Raw genomic sequence first — 20,532 nt, 5'->3', positions numbered from 1 at the left:
GAGCAGAGGAGGAGCGCTGCGCAAGCGCGCCCCGGACCGTCGCAGGTAACTCCCCTCTGACTGCTGAGGCGTCGCCGTCGCCGTCGCCGTCGCCGCCGGAAGTTTGGCGTTTCGGCGCCGCGGAGGGGACGGCGGTCCCGGCAGAAGCAGCTGAGTGTCTCCTGGTACCCGGATGTGAGGCGCTCTGCCGGCGGACCCTCGGCCAGGAGTGAGGAAGGTACCGCGAGCGTCCCGCCCGCCCCGCCGCCAGCTGTCGCGCCGCCTGCGCCCGCGTTTCCCTTTCGGCAGCCCCTCCGGAGAGCCGGCTCGCTCTCCCCCCCACACCTGTCCCACCCTTGGGTCCTGCTTCCTCGCACGCCTCGTCCCACTCGGCTGGTCCCGCTTCCCGGAACCCCTAGGAGGCAGCGGGCGGCCACGACACGCCGCCGCCGCCTGAGGTGAGCAAACAGCCTGCGCGTCTCGGTTGCCCCGTCGCCGCGTCACCTGCTGCTGCTCGCCGGGCGGGTCAGCGGGAATCAGGGACCGTGACCGAGGACTTGGGTGAGGCGGGCAGCCATTGCGGCCCCGGGCGGCGGGCGTCGGCGCTGCCCCGCAGGTAGCAGCCCGGCCTTGTGTCCGCCCCCCGGGGCTGTCCTGCGCGGCGTCCCCCCCCCTCAGCCATCGCGGAGCTGCGGTGCCTGCGGCGTCCGCCCCCGCCGCCCGCTGACCCGGCCCGCACCCTGAGCTCTCCTCCGCGGTCCGCCGGGCGGGACGGGGGTTCTGCCTTCACCGCCTTTCAGCCTGGGAGCGGGGAGGTGGCCCGGGGCCGAGGCCCGAGAGGAGTTGGGTTTGGAGCTGAGGGTCTGGGCACAGGTAGACAGACCTCCCCTGGATAGAGGTGCCCTGGGGGCCATAATGAATTGATAAGAGAGGTGCGGCAGGAAGGGAATTGGGTTCTCGGTTTTTGTCATTCATAACATGACTTGACGACGAGGGTGTTTGTTTCACTCGGGCAGAAGAACTGGGGTAGCAAGTCCAAAAATGAGCCAGCTCGCCCACCCCAGACTCCCAGCCTCCCAGCCACCCCGCCCCCACCTCCGAACGCGGAGCTCGGAAAAGCCAGCCTAGACGGTATTTTCCGGGAGAGAGGAGAGGGGGCGGCGCCGCGGGGGAGGAGGAAGGGGTTGAATCGTGGAGATTCGAGAAGTTAGTTGTTTTCTGTAGTAGCACTTGGCTGGAATGGGATACTTCCAGCAGGAAGTAATTGCAGCACACAGTGTTTAACTATTATCAAATCATAGTTCAGTAAATAATTGCCTTTTGCTGAAACCAGTAAAAGAATGGAATGGCAAAATGTGGATTTTGTTTTCCCCAATCTAAGTTAATTTTTTAAAAAACTAGATGAAACGCTGGTCAGTTGGAAACATCCTGGTTGCAGTGAACTTTGCTGTATTCAACCTTTCTTCTGATTTGGTCCTCAGTTTCTGATTGACAAAAATGGAACTTTTTTTTTTTAATTTGAGAAACTTGGAAATTCTCACCAGGTAATCGGTTATAGGAATAGGATGAAAAGTGCCTTAAAAATGCTTAATTTGGAAGCTGCAAATTCAACTTTACAGCATGTGAGGAAATAAAACAGAAACACTCTGTTTTAGACAGAACGCAATACTGTATGTATCCCTTAGGTCAGGTGTGTGCTTTGGAAATACCCTTTTTAGAACATAACTTGCCCTGGCTTACGTCCACTTTAATCATTCCTGTCTGAGGAAAATATGCTGTCATTCCTCATTGACCAGCATTATAATTCTGTAGTGAACAATAATTTAAAAATATATATATTTTATTGATTTTTTACAGAGAGGAAGGGAGAGTTGGAGAGAGAGAGAGTTAGAAACATTGATCAGCTGCCTCCTACACACTTCCTACCGGGGATGTGCCCGCAACCAAGGTACATGCCCTTGACCGGAATCCAACCCGGGACCTTTCAGTCCTCAGGCCGACGCTCTATCCACTGAGCAACACCGGTTTCGGCATGAACAATAATTTTTTAAAAAATATATTTTTATTGATTGTTTACAGAGAGGAAGGGAGAGGGAGAGGGAGAGAGAGAGTAAGAAACATCGATGAGAGAGAAACATCAATCAGCTGCCTCCTGCACATCCCCTATTGGGGATATGCCCACAACCAAGGTACATGCCCTTGACCGGAATCGAGCCTGGGACCCTTCAGTCCGCAGGCCTATGCTCTATCCACTGAGCCAAACTGGTTTTGGCAAGAGGCGCATTTTTAAAAATATGTATTTTTATTGATTTCACAGAGGAAGTGAGAAAGATAGAATCATAAACGAGAGATAATCATTGATCAGCTCCCTTCTGTATGCCCCACACTGGGGATGGAGCCTGCAACCCTAGGCATGTGCCATGACTGGGAATCAAACCCCAACCTCCTGATTCATAGATCCATGCCACACCAGCTGGGCATGATTAAAATTTGAGTACATTTTATTATAAAGCACTGTGGGAAATTGGGTATACTCTTAAATTGTTTTTAAAATGTATTCTTTAAATATTTTTTTTCTTGTAAAATGAAAATGTGGGTTTTCTGAAGTGATCATTTTATGTAAAGTTTGAATACTGTGGATTTTTTTTTGGCCCCAATATGATTTCATTAGGATTATAATAATAAATTAGCTTTGGGTTGTCAGATTAACAGGTTAGAGAATACATTTTTGTTTTTGATTGTAAGGTTTTATTTAATACAAAGGGAGGTTATTAAGTAGTATAGTACTGGATTAGTGATGATTTAGCATGTATGGCAAATTAAAGTGAAATTGTCCTTAGCATACCTGAACAGGTGATTGACAATTACTGTAGATTTGTGTATTAATTTACCTTTTTTCCAAGGTAGGTGCCAACTGCCAAGTGTTTCTAAATAAGATATTTAGAAATTGAGAGGAAAAGAAGTACGGTTATGTAATTCACCAATTTAAAAACTAGGATTTTTAGTGCTAAAGTAATAAAGAAAATTAAGGTAATAATTATTTTTGCTATACTTCTGTAGAGCAGCTGTGGGTTAAGTGCCTTAGTTTATTTAAGCTTAGCTGGGCATCTGTGGGTGTGGGTGGGCTTTGCTTCTCATTGTAGGTTGGGCTTGTTTCTGTATTTGGGATTTGCCTCAGTTCTATTTTGTGTTTATTCTGGAGTGTAGGTTGAAAAGGCAGTGTCTACCTGGTGAAACTCTAGTCATAGTGATGGCAGAGGTAGAAGAAGGCAAGCTCAGTTGTACAAAGATATTTCAAACCTTCACATCATTTCTGCTAACATTCCGTTGGCCAAAGCAGATCAGATGACCAAGGCATGGAGACAGGGAAATATACTTTGCCCACCATGGGGCCAAAGTGAAGCATGTGGCCAAGCTTAGCATCAGTTGGAAAGGGAAATAAATTCCTTTCATGGAGGTGATTATTTTTGAAGAAGAAAACCCACGTCTATTAAACAGTGTAAAATGAGATGATGCCCATATTGCAGCTGTACAATGCTTTGCATGTAATCATGAAAATTGTCATTAGGCCTGCCCTAGCCAGTTTGGATTGGTGGATAGAGCGTCGGCCTGCGGAGTCAAGGGTCTCAGGTTTGGACTCAAAGGTCTCAGGTTCAATTCCGGTCAAGGGTATGCACCTTGGTTGGGGGCACATCCCCACTAGGGGGTGTGCAGGAGGCAGCTGATCGATGTTTCTCATCGATGTTTCTGACTATCTCTCTCACTTCCTCTCTGTAAAAAAAAAATCAATAAAATATATAAAAGAAAAAAAGAAAACTGTCATTAGGCCATTGTTTACTTAGTATTGCTTAGTCTAAGTTCTAATATATCAGTTAATAGAAAATACTATTTTTGTATGCTCATTTTTTTTAATAGATTGTTTTATATTAGCTATAGGTTGTGTGTGTGTGTGTTTTTTTGTTTTTTTTTTAAGATTAATTCCTAAACGGGACGTTATTAGAAGCAGCATTCTTTAGAAGCATCATCAGTCAAAGAAAAAAGTGACATGTGATTTCATTTCAGTAAGGTAAGTGATTTATACTTTTATAACTTGGTGCTTTCCAAGATGATTATTAGTGTATCAAATAATAATACACTAATACTTTGTATTTTCAGAGAGAAATTTTATTACATTTTAATTTTTTGACAAGGCTATATGTCTACATAACAAAATATTAAGTGGATATATAGTGAAAAGTAAGCTTTTTTTCTCACTTCTGACATGTGGTCCCATAGTTTGTTTGTTTGTTTAAATGTTTTTACATTCTCTGGGCCTCACAAGTGTTTGGAGTTGATTCTCGGGGAGAAGAGTTCTCCCCATCATTGGTTCCGTTTATTTTCTGTTTCTTTTTAAAAAAATATATTTTATTGATTTTTTTACAGAGAAGAAAAGAGAGGGATAGCTCTCTTTTTTTAGAAACAACGAAGAGAGAGAATCATCGATCAGCTGCCTCTTGCACCACACCTACTGGGGATGTGCCCGCAACCAAGGTACATACCTGCCCTTGACCGGAATTGAACCCGGGACCTTCCAGTCCGCAGGCTGACGCTCTATCCACTGAGCCAAACCGGTCTTGGCTGTTTTCTGTCTCTTGATCCATTTGATACACACTCCTACACCACCACCTACATTCTTTTTTTTCTTTTTTTTTAATACATTTTATTGATTTTTTATAGAGAGGAAGGGAGAGGGATAGAGAACTAGAAACATCGATGAGGGAGAATCATCGATCAGCTGCCTCCTGTATACCCCCTACCAGGGATGTGCCCGCAACCAATGTATATGCTCTTGATCGGAACTGAACCTGGGACCTTTCAGTCCACAGACCGATGCTCTATCTACTGAGCCAAACTGGTTTCGGCCCATAGTTCTTTTATATTTATACTAGTGGCCCGGTGCACAAAATTCATGCACCGGGCAGAGGGGCGTGCTTCCCTCAGCCCAGCCTGCATGCTCTCCAATCAGACCTCCCTCTTGCAATCTGGGACTGCTGGCTCCTAACTGCTCATTTGCTTGCCTGCCTGATTGGCCCTAACCTCTCTGCCTGACTGCCTGCCAGATCACCCCTAACTGCCCTCCCCTGCCAGCCTGATCACCCCTAACAGCCTCTGCCTTGGCCCCCACCACCATGGCTTTGTCCGGAAGGAAGTTGAATGTCCGGAAGATGCCCGGTTGACCCAGTCTAATTAGCATATTACCCTTTAGTAGTATAGATAGATTATGTAAAATGGGATTGTTTAAATGGGGGGGAAACGCCTTTTTCATCAGGAGGAATGCTCTTGATAGACATACATAATCCCTATATCTGGACTTATAGCCATATATGCTGCCAAACTGGTCATTAAAAATTGAACTGCTTTCTTACACTTTTCACCAAACAACTGTTACCCTTAAAACCCCTCCTCAGCCCTCACCTTAGGTTCTGCCTTCACAGTTCACTCAGATTAGGTTCTGATTGGCCAGTCTGCGTCAAGAACTCCCGTTTCCTAGGCAGCCATTGGCTTGTCACACTTCACCCAGATTTGGTTCTGATTGGTTGGTTTCTATGCCAGTCAGCATCTCTGGGCCTATCAACGAGCCTGATCAGAGAGATGGGGCTGATCAGCAGCCCCAGCAGAGGCCAGCGAGAGAAAGGGGGGGGGGTGGTGGCAAGGGCTGATCAACAGCTGCCATGTTGGCTATGGATCAGACCCTGCTTTGCTCTCTCCAGGCTTTTGTTTGGGCCTGATTTACAGCCCTCTGTCTCATGTACTTTCCAGAAGGTGCAGGTGAAGGTCAGCCACCACCTGTTCCCTGAGAGGGACACCTGGTATAAGCTACAAAGCAATCTATAGACGACTGCTACTTGTGCTGGGCTTAGAGGTGCTCAGGAGAAGCAAAGCTGTGAACCAAGGCCAGCTATTGCTAGTGCCAGGCCTGGTACCATTTAGCAAGAGGTGCAGAACAAGCTGAGGCCAGATGCTACTTGCCTGAGAGATTTTAGGAGTCTGAAGATGAGCCAAGACAGGCTGTTTGTATTGAAAAGCTAATCAATGAAAATGGCTTGGGTTGGACTTGCAAATTAGGTGGGGCATTTTCTCAGGGAATCACTAGGTCAGGTCTAACAGCCTTAGCCAGGTTGATGGAGACTCCCCTACCAGCTCTGCCGGGGGAGGTCCAGAAAAGGAATTAAGGCCTCTGCCAGCATTTCTGTTTGGAAGAAAGCAGCCCCTCCGGTCCTCATTCTGATGTCAGATAATTCAGTTCCTCCCCATTGCCCCAGTGTAGGAGCTCAGAGCAAATGAATCTGAGTCTATGCATGGGCCATTTAAGAGGAATCTTGAATCTCTAGCCATCCTCTGGCTCATTTAGCCAAAAACCCTGATGGTTTTTATAGCCAGAAGTTACGGGGATTTCTCTTCCTGGCCTGGAACTCTGGGTGGGGGACCTGGTGTGGGCGGAGACTCCCTCATTCCTCAGGAGGTACCTCCACAGCCTAGACATTCCTTATAATATTGGCCACACTTTTAAGTGTAGGGCCAGTCTGTTCAGTGTCTCTCCCCCTCCTACCAGTCTCAGTGTGGCTTTCCTTTTTTTTTCTTTTTTCTTTTTTTGTGGGGTGTGGAGGTGATGTTAAACTGTACTCTTTTTGGCTACGGTACTTTAAAAAAAAAGATTTAAAAAATATATTTCATTGATTTTTTTTTTTAGAGAGAAAGGGAGAGGGATAGATAGTTTGAAACATTGATCAGCTACCTCTTGCACACCCCCTACTGGGGATGTGCTCACAACCAAAGTACATGTACAGGTTTGACCAGAATCGAACCTGGCACCTTTCAGTATGAAGGCCGACGCTCTAGCCACTGACCCAAACCAGTTAGGGCTTGGCTAGAGTACTTTAAAACATATTTTTATTGATTTGAGAGAAAGAGAGAGAGAGAAACATTGATTTGTTGTTCAATTTATTTATGTACTCATCAGTTGATTTTTGTATGTGTCCTGACTGGGTATCAAACTGGTAACCTTGGTGTATTGGGACAACAGGTCTAACCAACTGAGCTGTCTGGCCAGAGTTAACATGACTTTTTCCTTATATCCTCAGTTGTAGGCCTTCTGTTCAGCTAGGGTTCCGGCAGCTCTGATTGATGGTTGTTCTGTTGTAACCTTGATGCAGTTGTGGGAGGATTGAGTACTGTTTACCTATGCCATCATTTTGACTAGGGTGTGTGTGTATGTATATGTCTATGCTTACTGATTGTGGGCCTTATTGGTATTTTTTTAGGTCTTTTCTCTAGACTTGTCAAATTCATTAGAAAATAATCTTTCCGTTTTCTTTGTAGAAGGCATAGGCCTGGCTGCTGTTTAGGAGTCTGGTTAGGCAAAGAGGGCGAAGGCAGTGGTTTTACCAATCAGTATATGAACTCCTTATTTTCTTTGTTGCCTCTTTGTTACTTCTTGCTTCATCTGTGACTGTTGAGCCCCCAGATGAAAAGCCTTTTGTTTTATTCCAGCCAGACATGTATACCTCCTGTCTTCAGGGAGTGATGCAGGGCAAGTCTTCTGGGTGCCTGTAACTGGAAAGGCAGTCTTGCAGTCTTTTGATTTTTTTTTTTTTTTTGAGTCCCATTTTTATCCCCATCTCCTATGGAGCCTGGTATTGCCAGGTCCTGAATCCTAAGGGATTCTGTGGTTTATGTAGTTCTGCTTATCATTTTCTCTTTTCCTTCAGATTTATGAGTTTGTCTTGTTTTATTCTAGTGTATTTTTAGTAGGTTTTACATGAGAGTAGAGGTTAATGTGTGTTTAAATTTGCCTTTTTCTTAAAATATGGGGAAATCTCAGAAGTAACCTATTTTATTTTTGTGAATTGATTTTAGAGAGAGAGGAAGGGAGAGAATGAGAGAGAAACATCAATGTGAGAAAGAAACATTGATTGCCTCCTGTACATTTCCCCACTGAGAATTGAATCCACAACCTGGGTATGTGCCCTGACCAGGAATTGAACCCAAGACCCTTTGTGCCTGGGATGAAGCTCCAACCAACTCAGCTACACAGGCCTGGGACTAAATTTACCTTCTTAACTGTCATTGTTTTTCTATGTATAGAGTTACTTATGTAGCACTGCTTTTCCTCGCAATAGGGTTTTATTTTATCAGTTAAAAAAAAATATATATATATATGTTCAGAAAGGAAGGGGGAGAGAGAGAAAGAGAGAAACATCAATGATGAGAGAGAACCACTGAGCCATGCTGGCTATGCCTACATTACCAGTTTAACACATATGCACATTTAACTATTTCTTTTTTGTATTGACTTTTTTTCCTGCAATATAGAATTGATGCATGACTCAGGGGTCCTCAAACTTTTTAAAGTGGGGGCCAGATCACGGTCCCTCAGAGAGCTGGAGGGCCGGACTATATGAACTACTAATTCCTACTCTAACACCTCGGCTGCGCTCACTGCCCAAAAAACCTGGCGGGCCGGATCAGACTCCTCTGCGGGCCGCATGTGGCCCGAGGGCCGTAGTTTGAAGACGCCTGTGACATGTAACATTGTTCTCTTGATGCTAGAAATACTGAAATTATGCTGTGTGTAAAAGCTCTGAAGACTAATGTTAGGACAGAGTAAAATTACGGATTGTGATATTTGATGGGAGAGGAATGAATGATTACATTTTTTCTCTATCTTTTTCTTGTAGGTGGTATGTAATGTGTTGATATATAAGGAATGATTTTGTCAAATTTTCATGAGTTATGGTGGCTGAAAGATCAATTTTGTCTTGTGGGAACAGAAGTGTAAGTAACCCCAAGTAAATTAATTTTCAACATTTATGCATAATATATAAGGCACATTATTGATTATTCATAAGAATGTACTTGGGATACTTTACTCTTTTAGCCTTAATTATACAGACTAAATAATTCAAAAGGAGAAGTTAGATTTTATGTAAATAAAGATTATTTCTGTACAGTATTAGTGTTGCCATATTTCTTGGATTGTATAAAATTTATTATTTTTTAAATTTTTCAGAAATGGCAGCACAAAAGGAAATCTATGTTAATGAAATATTTTATTAAACGAAAGAAGTTATATAAGAACTTTAAACCAACAGACTCAGCAAATAAGGGAAGACATGTTTCAAATGAATCAAAGTCCAATATCTCTAGACTCCAGAAGAAAAAAGTTTCCAAAAACTTTGTCAAAACAGAGGGGTCAGTGATAAATAACTCCTCCAGTAATAGGGCCTACCTGAAACCCAATATTAAATAAAAAAATTATCAAAACAGATTCAACCTGAATTAAGTATCTTTCACAAAAAGCTCCAAAAATATCAAATTAGAATTAAATTGTCTCCAAATTTCTATTGCCTTGCTCAAAGTGAAGCAGATATCTTTTAGCCTTCATGCAAGCTTTTATCATGTTCTATGGATGACAGAAACCTTACTTGAAGCAAACTAGTATTTTTGTTGAAATGTGTATTGGCATCAAAGTCATTTTTTTAAGATCTGCTCCTCAGTAATAATACTGGACATTCAGCATTTGCACCTACCAGGATACAAAAATCTTCTCGGAAGTCACTCAGTAAAGGAGGACCTGATTCAGGAACAATGTCCATTCAGGAGAAATCAAAAGAAAATTCCTCCAATGTTACTAAAAAATGTGACGATAAGAATTTAGAAGCACAAATTCAAGGTTCTGAAAAGAATCTAGCAAAGAAATCAAGTCCAAAGCAAGCTATAAAATCAATGGCTAAATCTTCTAGTGAAAGTAAAATAAATCAGCCTGAATTAGGGACATTTATGAGTACAAGGTCAGCAAAAGCAGCATCCAATGATGAAAAAGCTAGTAAATCCATTAATAAAAATATGGTGACTCTGAAGGGGCATTCTCAACAAGAATCTACAAAAAAGAAATCTCAGAAAAAATCATTGCCTGAAACGCCTAAATCAAATGAACAGCCTAACCGGAGATCACAAAGACTACAGCAGCTTACAGAGGTTTCAACAAGGTCTCTGCGGAGTAGAGAAATCCAGGGTCAAGTTCAAGCAGTTAAACAGAGTTTGCCACCAGCAAGAAGAGAGTACTTTAGCAATACTCAGAATAAATCTAATAAAGTTAAAACAAGTCAAAAACATGTGAAAAGAAAAGTACTGGAAATAAAATCTGATTCTAAAGAGGATGAAAATCCAGTTATTAATGAAGTAGTAAATTCCCCAAAAGGAAAAAAACGCAAAGTAGAGCATCAGCCAACTTATGCTTGTAGTTCTCAGTGCATGAAAACGTCTGAAAACTGCCTTCAGAAGAATATTAGAAAAGAGGAAACGAAATCTGTGCCTGTAACTTCTGAGATAAAAAAATCATCTATCGCTAAAAAAAATGAGATGAAGAAGTCTGTTCATTCACAACTGAATATAAGTGCAAAAGTCTCCAAAAGTTCACAGCCATCAGTGCCTGAACAAAGTATAGATAATGAGCAAGCAGGAAAGAATAAAAGAGGTAGCATTCTCCAGCTCTGTGAGGAAATTGCTGGTGAAATCGAGTCAGATACTGTAGAGGTAAAAAAGGAATCTTTACAAATGGAAAGTGTAAAGGAGGAGAAGCCTACGGAAATAAAGTTGGATAAAGCTGATACTGAAAGACAAATACTTCATCAGAAGGAAACAAATAAGGATGTTCAGTGTAATCGTTTCTTCCCTAGTAGAAAAACAAAGCCTGTGAAATGTGTATTGAATGGAATAAACAGCTCAACTAAAAAGAACTCCAACTGGACTAAAATTAAACTCTCAAAATTTAATTCTGTGCAGCAAAATAAGTTAGACTCTCAAGTTCTCCCTAAATTGGGCTTAGTACGAACTAGTTTTTCACTACCAGCATTAGAAATGCCTCATCCAGTGACTCAAAGTACATTTTTAGGGACAAAACCACATGATAAAAATATAGCTTGCCAGCAGGAAGAAATTAATTCTGAAGAAGTTAAAAGTAGTGATATTATAGTTGAAATTAATAAAGCCACAAAAAGAGCTCCTGAAAATTGTCATTTGGATAATCAGATAAAACCACCTCCAGATTCACTATTGGATAATCAGATGAAAGATTCTTTTGAATCAACACCAGATAAGGTAATATATTTTCATTATGTACAATAGAATTGTGAGAGTACTTTTTAATAAGTAGTAAGTCTTTAAATATATTTTATCTTAGGAATCATAAAAGTCATTTTGTTTTATTAATCCAATCTTGTGGTGAGTGATAGAACTCTAGCTGTCTCACATTTTACATGAATGTTTCATAGTTTCCACATTTTCACACTTCATTTTTATTTAATTAATTAATTTATATTTTTATTTTTAAAATATTTTTATTGATTTCAGAGAGGAAGTGAGAAAGAGAGATAGAAACATCAATGATGAGAGAGAATCATTGATTGGTTGCCTTCTACATGTCCCCTACTGGGGATTGAGCCCACAACTTGGAATGTGTCCTTGTCTGGAATCAAACCTGGGACCCGTCATTCCTCAGGCCAACATTCTATCCACTGAACCAAACTGGCTAGGGTGTATTTAAAAAAAAAATTTTTTTTTTTTAAAGGAACTCCTATTATTTATTTATTTATTTTAAAATATATTTTATTGATTTTTCAGAGAGGAAGAGAGAGGGATAGAGAGTTAGAAACATCGATGAGAGAGAATCATCGATCAGCTGCCTCTTGCACAACCCCTACTGGGGATGTGCCCGCAACCAAGGTACATGCCCTTGACCGGAATCGAACCCGGGACCTTTCAGTCTGCAGGCCGACACTCTATCCACTGAGCCAAACCAGTCCCGGCTATTTTTTTAAAATTTTTATCTGAATCATAAACCAGTTGAATTTTAGCTTTTCCTTTTTATTTAACTAGTGATATGTTCCATTTTTTCTGTTAATTATAACCACAGAAACTATTTTTATAGTGACTAAACTATAGAATTTAAAGTTGGTTTAAATTCTGACCAAACTGTTAAAAATTAATTTCAGCTGACACAAATAAGCCTGTTTTTTCCATTTATTAAAATTTAAAAATTTAAAATTTTTTGTCAGTAGGGTTTCCTTTGGTTTAGCCATTTTGAACAATTGGTAAATAATATGTGAAAGATGTAAATATTTCAATCTTTAGTCTTAAGAAATTATAGTAGCTAAGAATTTTTATTTTAATCCTCACTTAAGGACATGCTTTTAAAAAATTGATTTTAGAGAGAGGAAAGGAGAAGGAAAGAGAAACCAGCAGAGATCCCAGGCTAAGGAACCCCACCTGCCAGAGGGAAAGGACTGCGGGAGGTTGGCTCCAGGACATGTCTGGCCCATGTTACCCAGCCCTGCTCTGCTGGCCACCTTCTAATTAATTTCCTTTCAATGTGCATGAATCTGTGCACCAGATCACCAGTATAAATATACTCTCATTTTGACATTCAATCAGTTTTAAAAATTGTGATATTTTACCTTTTTTGTACTAACTGTTAAAAATCCAGTATGTGATTTACATTTATAACATCTCAAGTCAGTCTACTAACTGCATTTTAAGTGCTTAATAGTCAAATGTGGCAGTGGCTACTGTATTGGGCAAAGTTTAGGTAGATAAAACTTAGAAAAAATATCAAGCCAAGCAAATATATAATATACTGTGGGAGAAGAAAGTGTTTCAGTGTAGCATGAAGGGGAATAATGGGAGCTGATGCTGGCAGGATAGCTTGTGGGGAGGTCATGAAGAGACTTTTAAGGCACGTCTAGATGAATTACTACAACTAAAAATAATTATCTTTTTTTTTTTAAAATATATTTTATTGATTTTTTTACAGAGAGGAAGGGAGAGAGATAGAGAGCTAGAAACATCGATGAGAGAGAAACATCGGCCAGCTGCCTCTTGCACCCCCCCCCACTGGGGATGTGCCCACAACCAAGGTACATGCCCTTGACCGGAATCGAACCTGGGACCTTTCAGTCCGCAGACCGACGCTCTACCGCTGAGCCAAACCGGTTTTGGCTAAAAATAATTATCTTAAATTTACTTAATATGCTAAGATTCACTAGAAGTGTTTTAGGATATGACTCAAAGATTGATATAAAAGCACATATTAACATTTTAAATTATGTGTTCAGAATTTCAGCCTGCATTTGGAATCTAAACGGGAAAACAATCTAGTAGAAAATAACACTACTGCTTCAACTCTGCTCAGTCAAGCAAAAATTGATACAGGGGAGAGTAAATTTTCAGGTAACACTTTGAAAATATTACTTGAATTTCACAATGTTCAGAGATATTTTATTTATTTATTTTATTTATTTTATTTATTTATTTAATATATTTTATTGATTTTTTACAGAGAGGAAGAGAGAGGGATAGAAAGCTAGAAACATCTATGAGAGAGACAGACATTGATCAGCTGCCTCTTGCACACCCCCTACTGGGGATATGCCCGCAACCAAGGTACATGCCCTTGACCAGAATCGAACCCGGGACCCTTCAATCCCCAAGCCGACGCTCTATCCATTGAGCCAAACCGGTCTCGGCCAGAGATATTTTTTTTTAATGTCAGTATAACAGGAAAACCTATGAACTGCCAGGTAGGCCTGTTAAACCCTTCTTAACCATTACTTATGTTTTTCAAAAGTGTGATTATCACCATAATTGTTTCTGTTAATTGACCTGTTTAAAGAACTTAGGTTTGATTCTTTGACTCCCTACCAAAAATTCTTTTATTTTAAATCTTCTGTTGTTTGTGACTTACTCTCTTGAGAAATGGTACCTAATGAATTGGCTGCTTCCTGCATGCCCCCTACTGGGGATCAAGCAACCTAGGTTTGTGCCCTAGCAGGGAATTGAACCGAATTAAACAGACCTCCTGGTTCATAGGTCGACACTTAACCAGCCAGCCACACCCGACAGGCCAGAGACTACAATTTCTTTCTTTTTTTAAAATAACTGCAAGCTTTTTTAAAAATTTTGTTTTTCAAATATTTTTATTAATTTCAGAGAGAAGAGAGAGGGAAAGAGAGATAGAAACATCAATGATGAGAGAGAATCATCAATGCGCTGCCTCGTGCACGCCCCCTACTGGGAATCAAGCCGGAAACCCAGGCATGTGCCCTTGACTGGAATTGAACCTGGGACCCTTCAGTCCACAGGCTGATGCTCTATCTTAGGGGTGTCGAACTCAATCAGAGAACGGCCAAAATCTAAAATCCAGCCTAAATCGCGGGCCAAATGGTTTACTGAACAGTCATAAACTGTCATTGTGATGGAAACGCAGCAAGTGCAGTGATGACAGCGCGGTGCGGGCCACATTGCAAGGCCTGGCGGGACGGATTTGGCCCGCGGGCCTTGTGTTTGACACATGTGCTCTATCTACTGGCCAAACTGGCCAGGGCTGCAATTTCTTTAAACAAAATGTTTTCACTTATTTCCATTAAGAGGTTATATAATTATGCAGACATTAAGCAAATTCCTTTATTGTTCAGTTCCAGTAATTGGTAAAACTAGAGGAATACTGTTAATTTACCATTAGATCTTTTTGCATCTCTGCACAGCCTTTTTGCCTTTTCTCTGAAGAATAATTTCTAGAAAGGAGGCTGTAATTTTATCAAGTGGTCTTTAATAAAAATAAAGCATGCAATATATTGAGCTTTTTTCCTTCTTTGAAATGATTTTTTAACTATTAGATGGATAGCAAGTATAAAGCTTAATATATAACCCATCTTGATTAAATTGCAGGTTCAACTCCCACGCAGCACAATATACTTAATAATCAAACATCTAAGACCAGTGATAACAGGTATGATATTAGTTTAATATAAGTGTAAATATGACAAAAGCTAAAAGTAAACTGAAGCATATTAAAAAGTTTATTTGAGCAAAATTAATTAGAATTGAGCAGCATTTAATCCAGCAGATAGAAAGGAGCTTTGAGGATCTGTACAGAATGACTTTTATAGTCATAGGGTGTGGGGAAAAAAAGTAGTGTTGGTTATTACAGAGTTAACTTTCCATAGAGGAAGGCTGGGGTATATTAGGCAGATTATCTTAACTAGTGCTGATCAAGTGATTACTGATTGATTGGTTTAAAATTCTATTTCTGGAAGAGCCAAAACTGTATTTAAGCTTCTATTTGATAACTTGAGGCTTAGGATAAGTGACTCCATTTTGGGTCTGTTGTCCTGTTTTTTACATAATTCGATTTTAACCTGTAAATTTTGAGTTTGGGAGATTTTTTTCTCTAACAAGTTATGCTTATAAACACTCAGTTTTTCACATAGAAAGACAGTGATATTCACACATATTTTTTTCATTATATATTTTTTTTCTATGCTTATATATGCTGTTTTATAGCTTTTGTTTTTTTAGTTAATGTATTTGGGGCTGTATAATGTAACTTTTACCATCTTATTGCATTCTTTTAAAATCTGCCTTAGATTTTGTACCTTATTTAACACTTCACTTTATAGACATTTTGGTTGTTTATAGTTCATTCATATATATATATATATATATATATATATATGTCCTATGAGAAGCATATATATCTTTGTCCACTATGTGATTTATATCTAGGATAAATTTCATAGCCAGAGGACTTAACTTGCATTGCCAAATTTCCCTCCCAAATGGAGCAAGTGTTTGAAAAAGCTCTTTTCCTCAAACCCCTCAAAATGCTGGATATTATCAACGTGTAAAAGTTTTAAAGATCAGGAGTTTTTTGTTTTGTCTTTAATATCATAATGCAATTAAACCTGACTTATTATATTTTACTTTAGAGCAACAGTCGCCAGTTGGTGGTCTGCGGACCACTGGTGTTCTGTGAGGTTCGAAAGGTTGGCGACCTCTGCTTTAGAGATTACTGAAAACAGTGTTTAGGACAAACTGTAGTGACTCAGATTGCTAAAATTATAAAACTTACTGAAACTATAGTAAGTGCTGCAGTTTTTGTTTATTTGTTGAAATTTAGTAGTGTTCTTGGTTTTCCATTCTTGATTTTTAAAAGATTAGTTTTAAAATAGAGTTGAAATTTGTCAGTGTTGCTGGAAAATAAGTTATTTTTTTCCTTTCAATAATTTGAAGTGACACAGATCTATTATATAACATTTACTAGGTTGTTTGTTTGTTTGTTTTAAAGGGAAACAACACCACATCATTCTTGGCCCAAATGTAATTCCCATTTGGAGATAACAATTCCAAAGGATTTGAAATTAAAAGAAGCAGAGAAAACTGATGAAAAACAGTTGATCATAGTAAGTATATAACTTGACTTTTTTGGTATAGTATTGTCATACATATTTTATTTATGCACATTGTTAAAGAATAAATTCATTCTCTTTTTCAAAGAGCCTTTTTTTTTTGGTCACCATAAATCTTCGTTATGGAAATAATCCTAATATCATTACAAATTCCTCTCTCCCCATCCTCAAATAGTGAGTCCATCATAATAAAGAATAAAATTTAAATTTGCCTTGGCCTAGCAGCTCAGTTGGTTGGAGCATTGTCAGATACACCAAAGGATTGTGGTTTCAATTCTCAAAGCACATACCGAGGTTGTGGGTTCAATCCTGGTCAGGGTGTATATGCGAGGCAACTGATTAATGTTTCTCTCTCACATCAGTGTTTCTCTGTACTACTGTCTTTCCCTCCCCATCCTCTCTCTAAACATATCCTCCATTGAGAATGAAAAACAAATTCAAATTTATATATTTCTTTTTTTTAAGTATGTATTTTATTGACTTTAATACAGAGAAGAAGGGAGAGGGATAGACAGAAACATTTGATGAGAGAGAAAGATCGACCAGCTGCCTCCTGCACACCCCCTACTAGGGATGAGCCCGCAACTAATATACATGTCCTTGACCGAAATGGAACCTGGGACCGTTCAGTCTGTAGACCGACGCTCGTATCCACTGGGCCAAACCGGTTTTGGCTCTTTTTTCTTTTTAATGAAGTATGTGCCTTCTTTTTTTTTTTTTTTTTTAATTTTTAATTTTATTGATTTCAGAGTGGAAGGGAAAGGGAGAGAGAAATAGAACCATCAAACAGAGAATCACTGAACGGCTGCCTCCTGCATGCCCCTGGGGATTGAGCCTGCAACCCGGGCATGTACCCTGACTTGGTATTGAGCCATAATCTCCTGCCTGGTTCATAAGTTAACGCTCAACCACTGAGTCACACCAGCGGGCTGTATTTCTAGCTTTATTTATAACATACTGATACTTCATTACTTTCTGAAATATATCACTTGATCTATTTTTTAGTAGTCAAAATATTAAAATAACATGGAGCTTAATACATAAAATGATTTTTAAAAAATATATATTTTATTGATTTTTCACAGAGAGGAAGGGAGAGGGATAGATAGCTAGAAACATCGATGAGAGAGAATCATTGACCAGCTGCCTCCTGCACACCCCCTACTGGGGATCTGCCCACAACCAATGTACATGCCCCTGACTGGAATCGAACCTGGGACCTTTCAGTCCGCAGACTGATGCTCTCTATCCACTAAGCCAAACTAGTTTCGGCCATAAAATGACTTTTAAAATACCTATATTTTAGTACATTATACATTATAATTTTACAGGAAGATAAACCAGTAGTTTATTTGAGATAGAACATGGGTATTTTATTTTTTTAAAAAATTTATTTCTTTTAAATATATTTTTATTGATTTCAGAGAGGAAGGGAAAGGGAGAGAGAGATAAAAACATCAATATTGAGAGAGAATAATTGATGGGCTGCCTCCTGCATGCCCCCTGCTGGGGATTGAGCCTGCAACCCGGCATGTGCCCTGACCGGAATCGAACCCGGGACCTTTCAGTCCGAGGCCAATGCTCCATCCACTGAGCCAACCAGCTAAGGAAGAACACGGGTACTTTACAATTGGGTTACAAGTTGGAAAAGAGGGAGATATTTTGATTGACTAAAGATCTATTTTGAACAAGTGAGTGCTATATAAACAAAATGAAGGGACCCACAATAATAATAACATTTAATGTACTTTTAGTCAACATAATCAGTAGGATTTTGGGGGATTGGATGATTGATTCTAAATTTAATATAGGAGAATAACTTTGCAAGAATTGTCTAGAAATTTTTGAGGAGGATTAGTGAGGTAAAGAGTTGTTTTATATCTATATATATAAAAGGCTAATATGCTAAGTGTTCTTCCCACTGTCCAACTTGTCACTATGATGTGCACTGACCTCCATGGGGCAGACGCTCAATGTAGGAGCTGCCCTGAGGCACACTTAGAAATGGCCATGTGGACCTGGCCAACAAAGCAACACTCGGCTTCCCCTAAGTGGGACACAGGCACCACCCAGAGCTACAGCCCACTGTGTGTCTATTGGCAATCTGTATTTCCTCTTTTGGAGAAGTGTCTATTCATGTCCTTTGCCCATTTTTTTATTTTATTTTATTTTTGTGTTCATTGGTTCTTTTTTTTTTTTATCTTTATTGTTCAGATTATTATAATTGTTCCTATAGAATGTGTTCTCCTATAGAGTAATTTCCCTTTTCATTTTGTTGATGGTTTCTTTTGCTGTGCAGCAGCTTTTTAGTTCGATGTAGTTGTTTGTTAATTTTTTTCTGTTTCCTTTGCCTTAGGCAATGTTTTAGTGGAAATAACTGCTATATGCTTTTACATTCTTTCATGTGGCTACTAGAAAATTTAAAATTACATTTGTGAATTACATTTCAGTTGGGTAGGGCTGGTCAGGAGAGGATGATGGTACTAATTATGATAGCAGTTAAGACTTTCTGAATGCATTTTTCCATGTAATCCACTCATATAAATTAAGTTAAGCTATATTAAAAAATCATGAGATCAGTTCTACTATAATTTCCCAATTGCCAATGCTTACTTATTCCTATGAAAACTGCCTGCTTGAAGAGATATTTGTATACTGATGTTCATTCATTATTCACATTAGCCAAAAGATGGAAGCAATCAAAGAGTCTATCAGTGGATGAATGGCTAAACAAAATGTGGTATATATTTACAATGGAATATTATTCAGCCTAAAGAAGGAAGGAAATTCCGACACATGGTACATTATGGTTGAACCTTAAGGATATTAAGCTAAGTGAAATAAGCCAGTCACAGAAAGACAAATACTGTATGATTCCACTTCTATGAAGTATCTAGAACAGTCAAATTCATAGAGACAGTCCCAGATTACATTAATTTCCTGGCGAGGGCAGTAGACAGAGTGTTTGTGCTGAATTGCACAGGTCAAAGGCAATTTGCTGCAGACACTCATTTTCATTATTGTTCTGAGGGAAGTCTTCGAGAATCAGGTGGTTTCCAAGAACTGGGTAGGAAGAGAGATTAGGGAGCTGCTGTTTAATGAGTGTAGGAGAGGTTGGTTTTACAACATTATAAATGCACTTAACATTACTGAATTGTACACTTTAAAATGGTTAACATGGTAGATTGTTGTATATAAATATCTTTTTATTTTTTGTTTATTTATTTACATTTTTTAATTAAATTATTATCTGTGTACATATTTTAACTTTGCTCCCCCCTCCCGTTCTCATTCATACCCTCCCTCCCCAGATGAATATCTTTTTAAAAAATACATATTTTAAAATTGATTTCAGGGGGAGAGAGAGAGAGAGAGAGAGAGAGAGAGAGAGAGAGAGAGACTGAAACATCAAAGATGAGAGAGAATCATTGATTGATTGTCTCCTGAGTGCCCCCTACTGGAGATTGAGCCCACAACCTGGGCATGTGCCCTTGAGCAGATTCGAACCCAGGACTTCAGTCCACAGGCTGACACTCTATCCAGAGCCAAACCAGCTAAGGAAGTATAGGTATATCTTAACCACAGTTACAAATTGTTTCTTCTGCCTGAAATAGATTTGCAGGTAACTAATTTTGTCAATGGTTTGAATCCTTTAGAATTAACTTCCCTTTAGTTTTATACACAATCTTTTATTTATCATTTGATTTCTCTTTGCTATTTGACCCTGGTTTTGACATGCTATAGATACTTATATCTTAGATTCCCCTCTCCCCCCAGTAATTAGTTGAAATTGCATAGTTTTAGAATAGAAAGGGTAAAAGGATTGTTTTTCATTTTATTCTTTTAAAATATATATATATACTTTATTGATATTTTACAAAGAGCAAGGGAGAGGAATAGAGAGTTAGAAACATCGATCAGCTGCCTCCTGCATATCACCCATTGGAGATGTGCCCACAACCAAGGTACATGCCCTTGACTGGAATCGAACCTGGGACCCTTAAGTCCACAGGCTGACGCTCTATCCGCTGAGCCAAACCAGTTAGGGCATTTTATTTTATTCTTAAAGTTAGATCTTATTGCTGAAATTTCCTTGAATAGAAAATATTTGGTAAATTATTACTCTTCTATATACAAGCATGATTTACTGGACCATAGTTGATAGATAATAGAAAAAAATAATTTTACCTTTTCTCAAGAGTTTCAGGTGACATCAAAATACTCTTTAATATCTACAATCCAGAATAAAACCATTAAAGAGACAGACAAG

General features: G+C 39.4%; 1 protein-coding gene across 2 annotated transcripts in view; it reads left to right on the top strand.

Moving 5' to 3' along the window:
• Positions 1 to 323: 323 nt before the first annotated feature.
• The window catches only part of ESCO1 (establishment of sister chromatid cohesion N-acetyltransferase 1), a 31,799-nt gene continuing 11,590 nt past the window's right edge, over positions 324 to 20,532 (top strand). For both annotated transcript variants that reach the window (XM_036417500.2, XM_045574746.1), the window contains exons 1-7: positions 324 to 437; positions 3,953 to 4,045; positions 8,697 to 8,793; positions 9,029 to 11,118; positions 13,131 to 13,245; positions 14,743 to 14,803; positions 16,142 to 16,256. In XM_036417500.2, the coding sequence (XP_036273393.1) occupies positions 9,607 to 11,118; positions 13,131 to 13,245; positions 14,743 to 14,803; positions 16,142 to 16,256 (1,803 nt within the window). In that variant the 5' untranslated portion in view covers positions 324 to 437; positions 3,953 to 4,045; positions 8,697 to 8,793; positions 9,029 to 9,606. The remainder of the gene's footprint in view (positions 438 to 3,952; positions 4,046 to 8,696; positions 8,794 to 9,028; positions 11,119 to 13,130; positions 13,246 to 14,742; positions 14,804 to 16,141; positions 16,257 to 20,532) is intronic.

Source organism: Pipistrellus kuhlii, unplaced genomic scaffold, assembly GCF_014108245.1.
Source record: "Pipistrellus kuhlii isolate mPipKuh1 unplaced genomic scaffold, mPipKuh1.p scaffold_m20_p_6, whole genome shotgun sequence".
Taxonomy (NCBI): domain Eukaryota; kingdom Metazoa; phylum Chordata; class Mammalia; order Chiroptera; family Vespertilionidae; genus Pipistrellus; species Pipistrellus kuhlii.
Note: the sequence above shows the minus strand (reverse complement) of the source record. Positions and strands in the feature narration are given on the sequence as shown.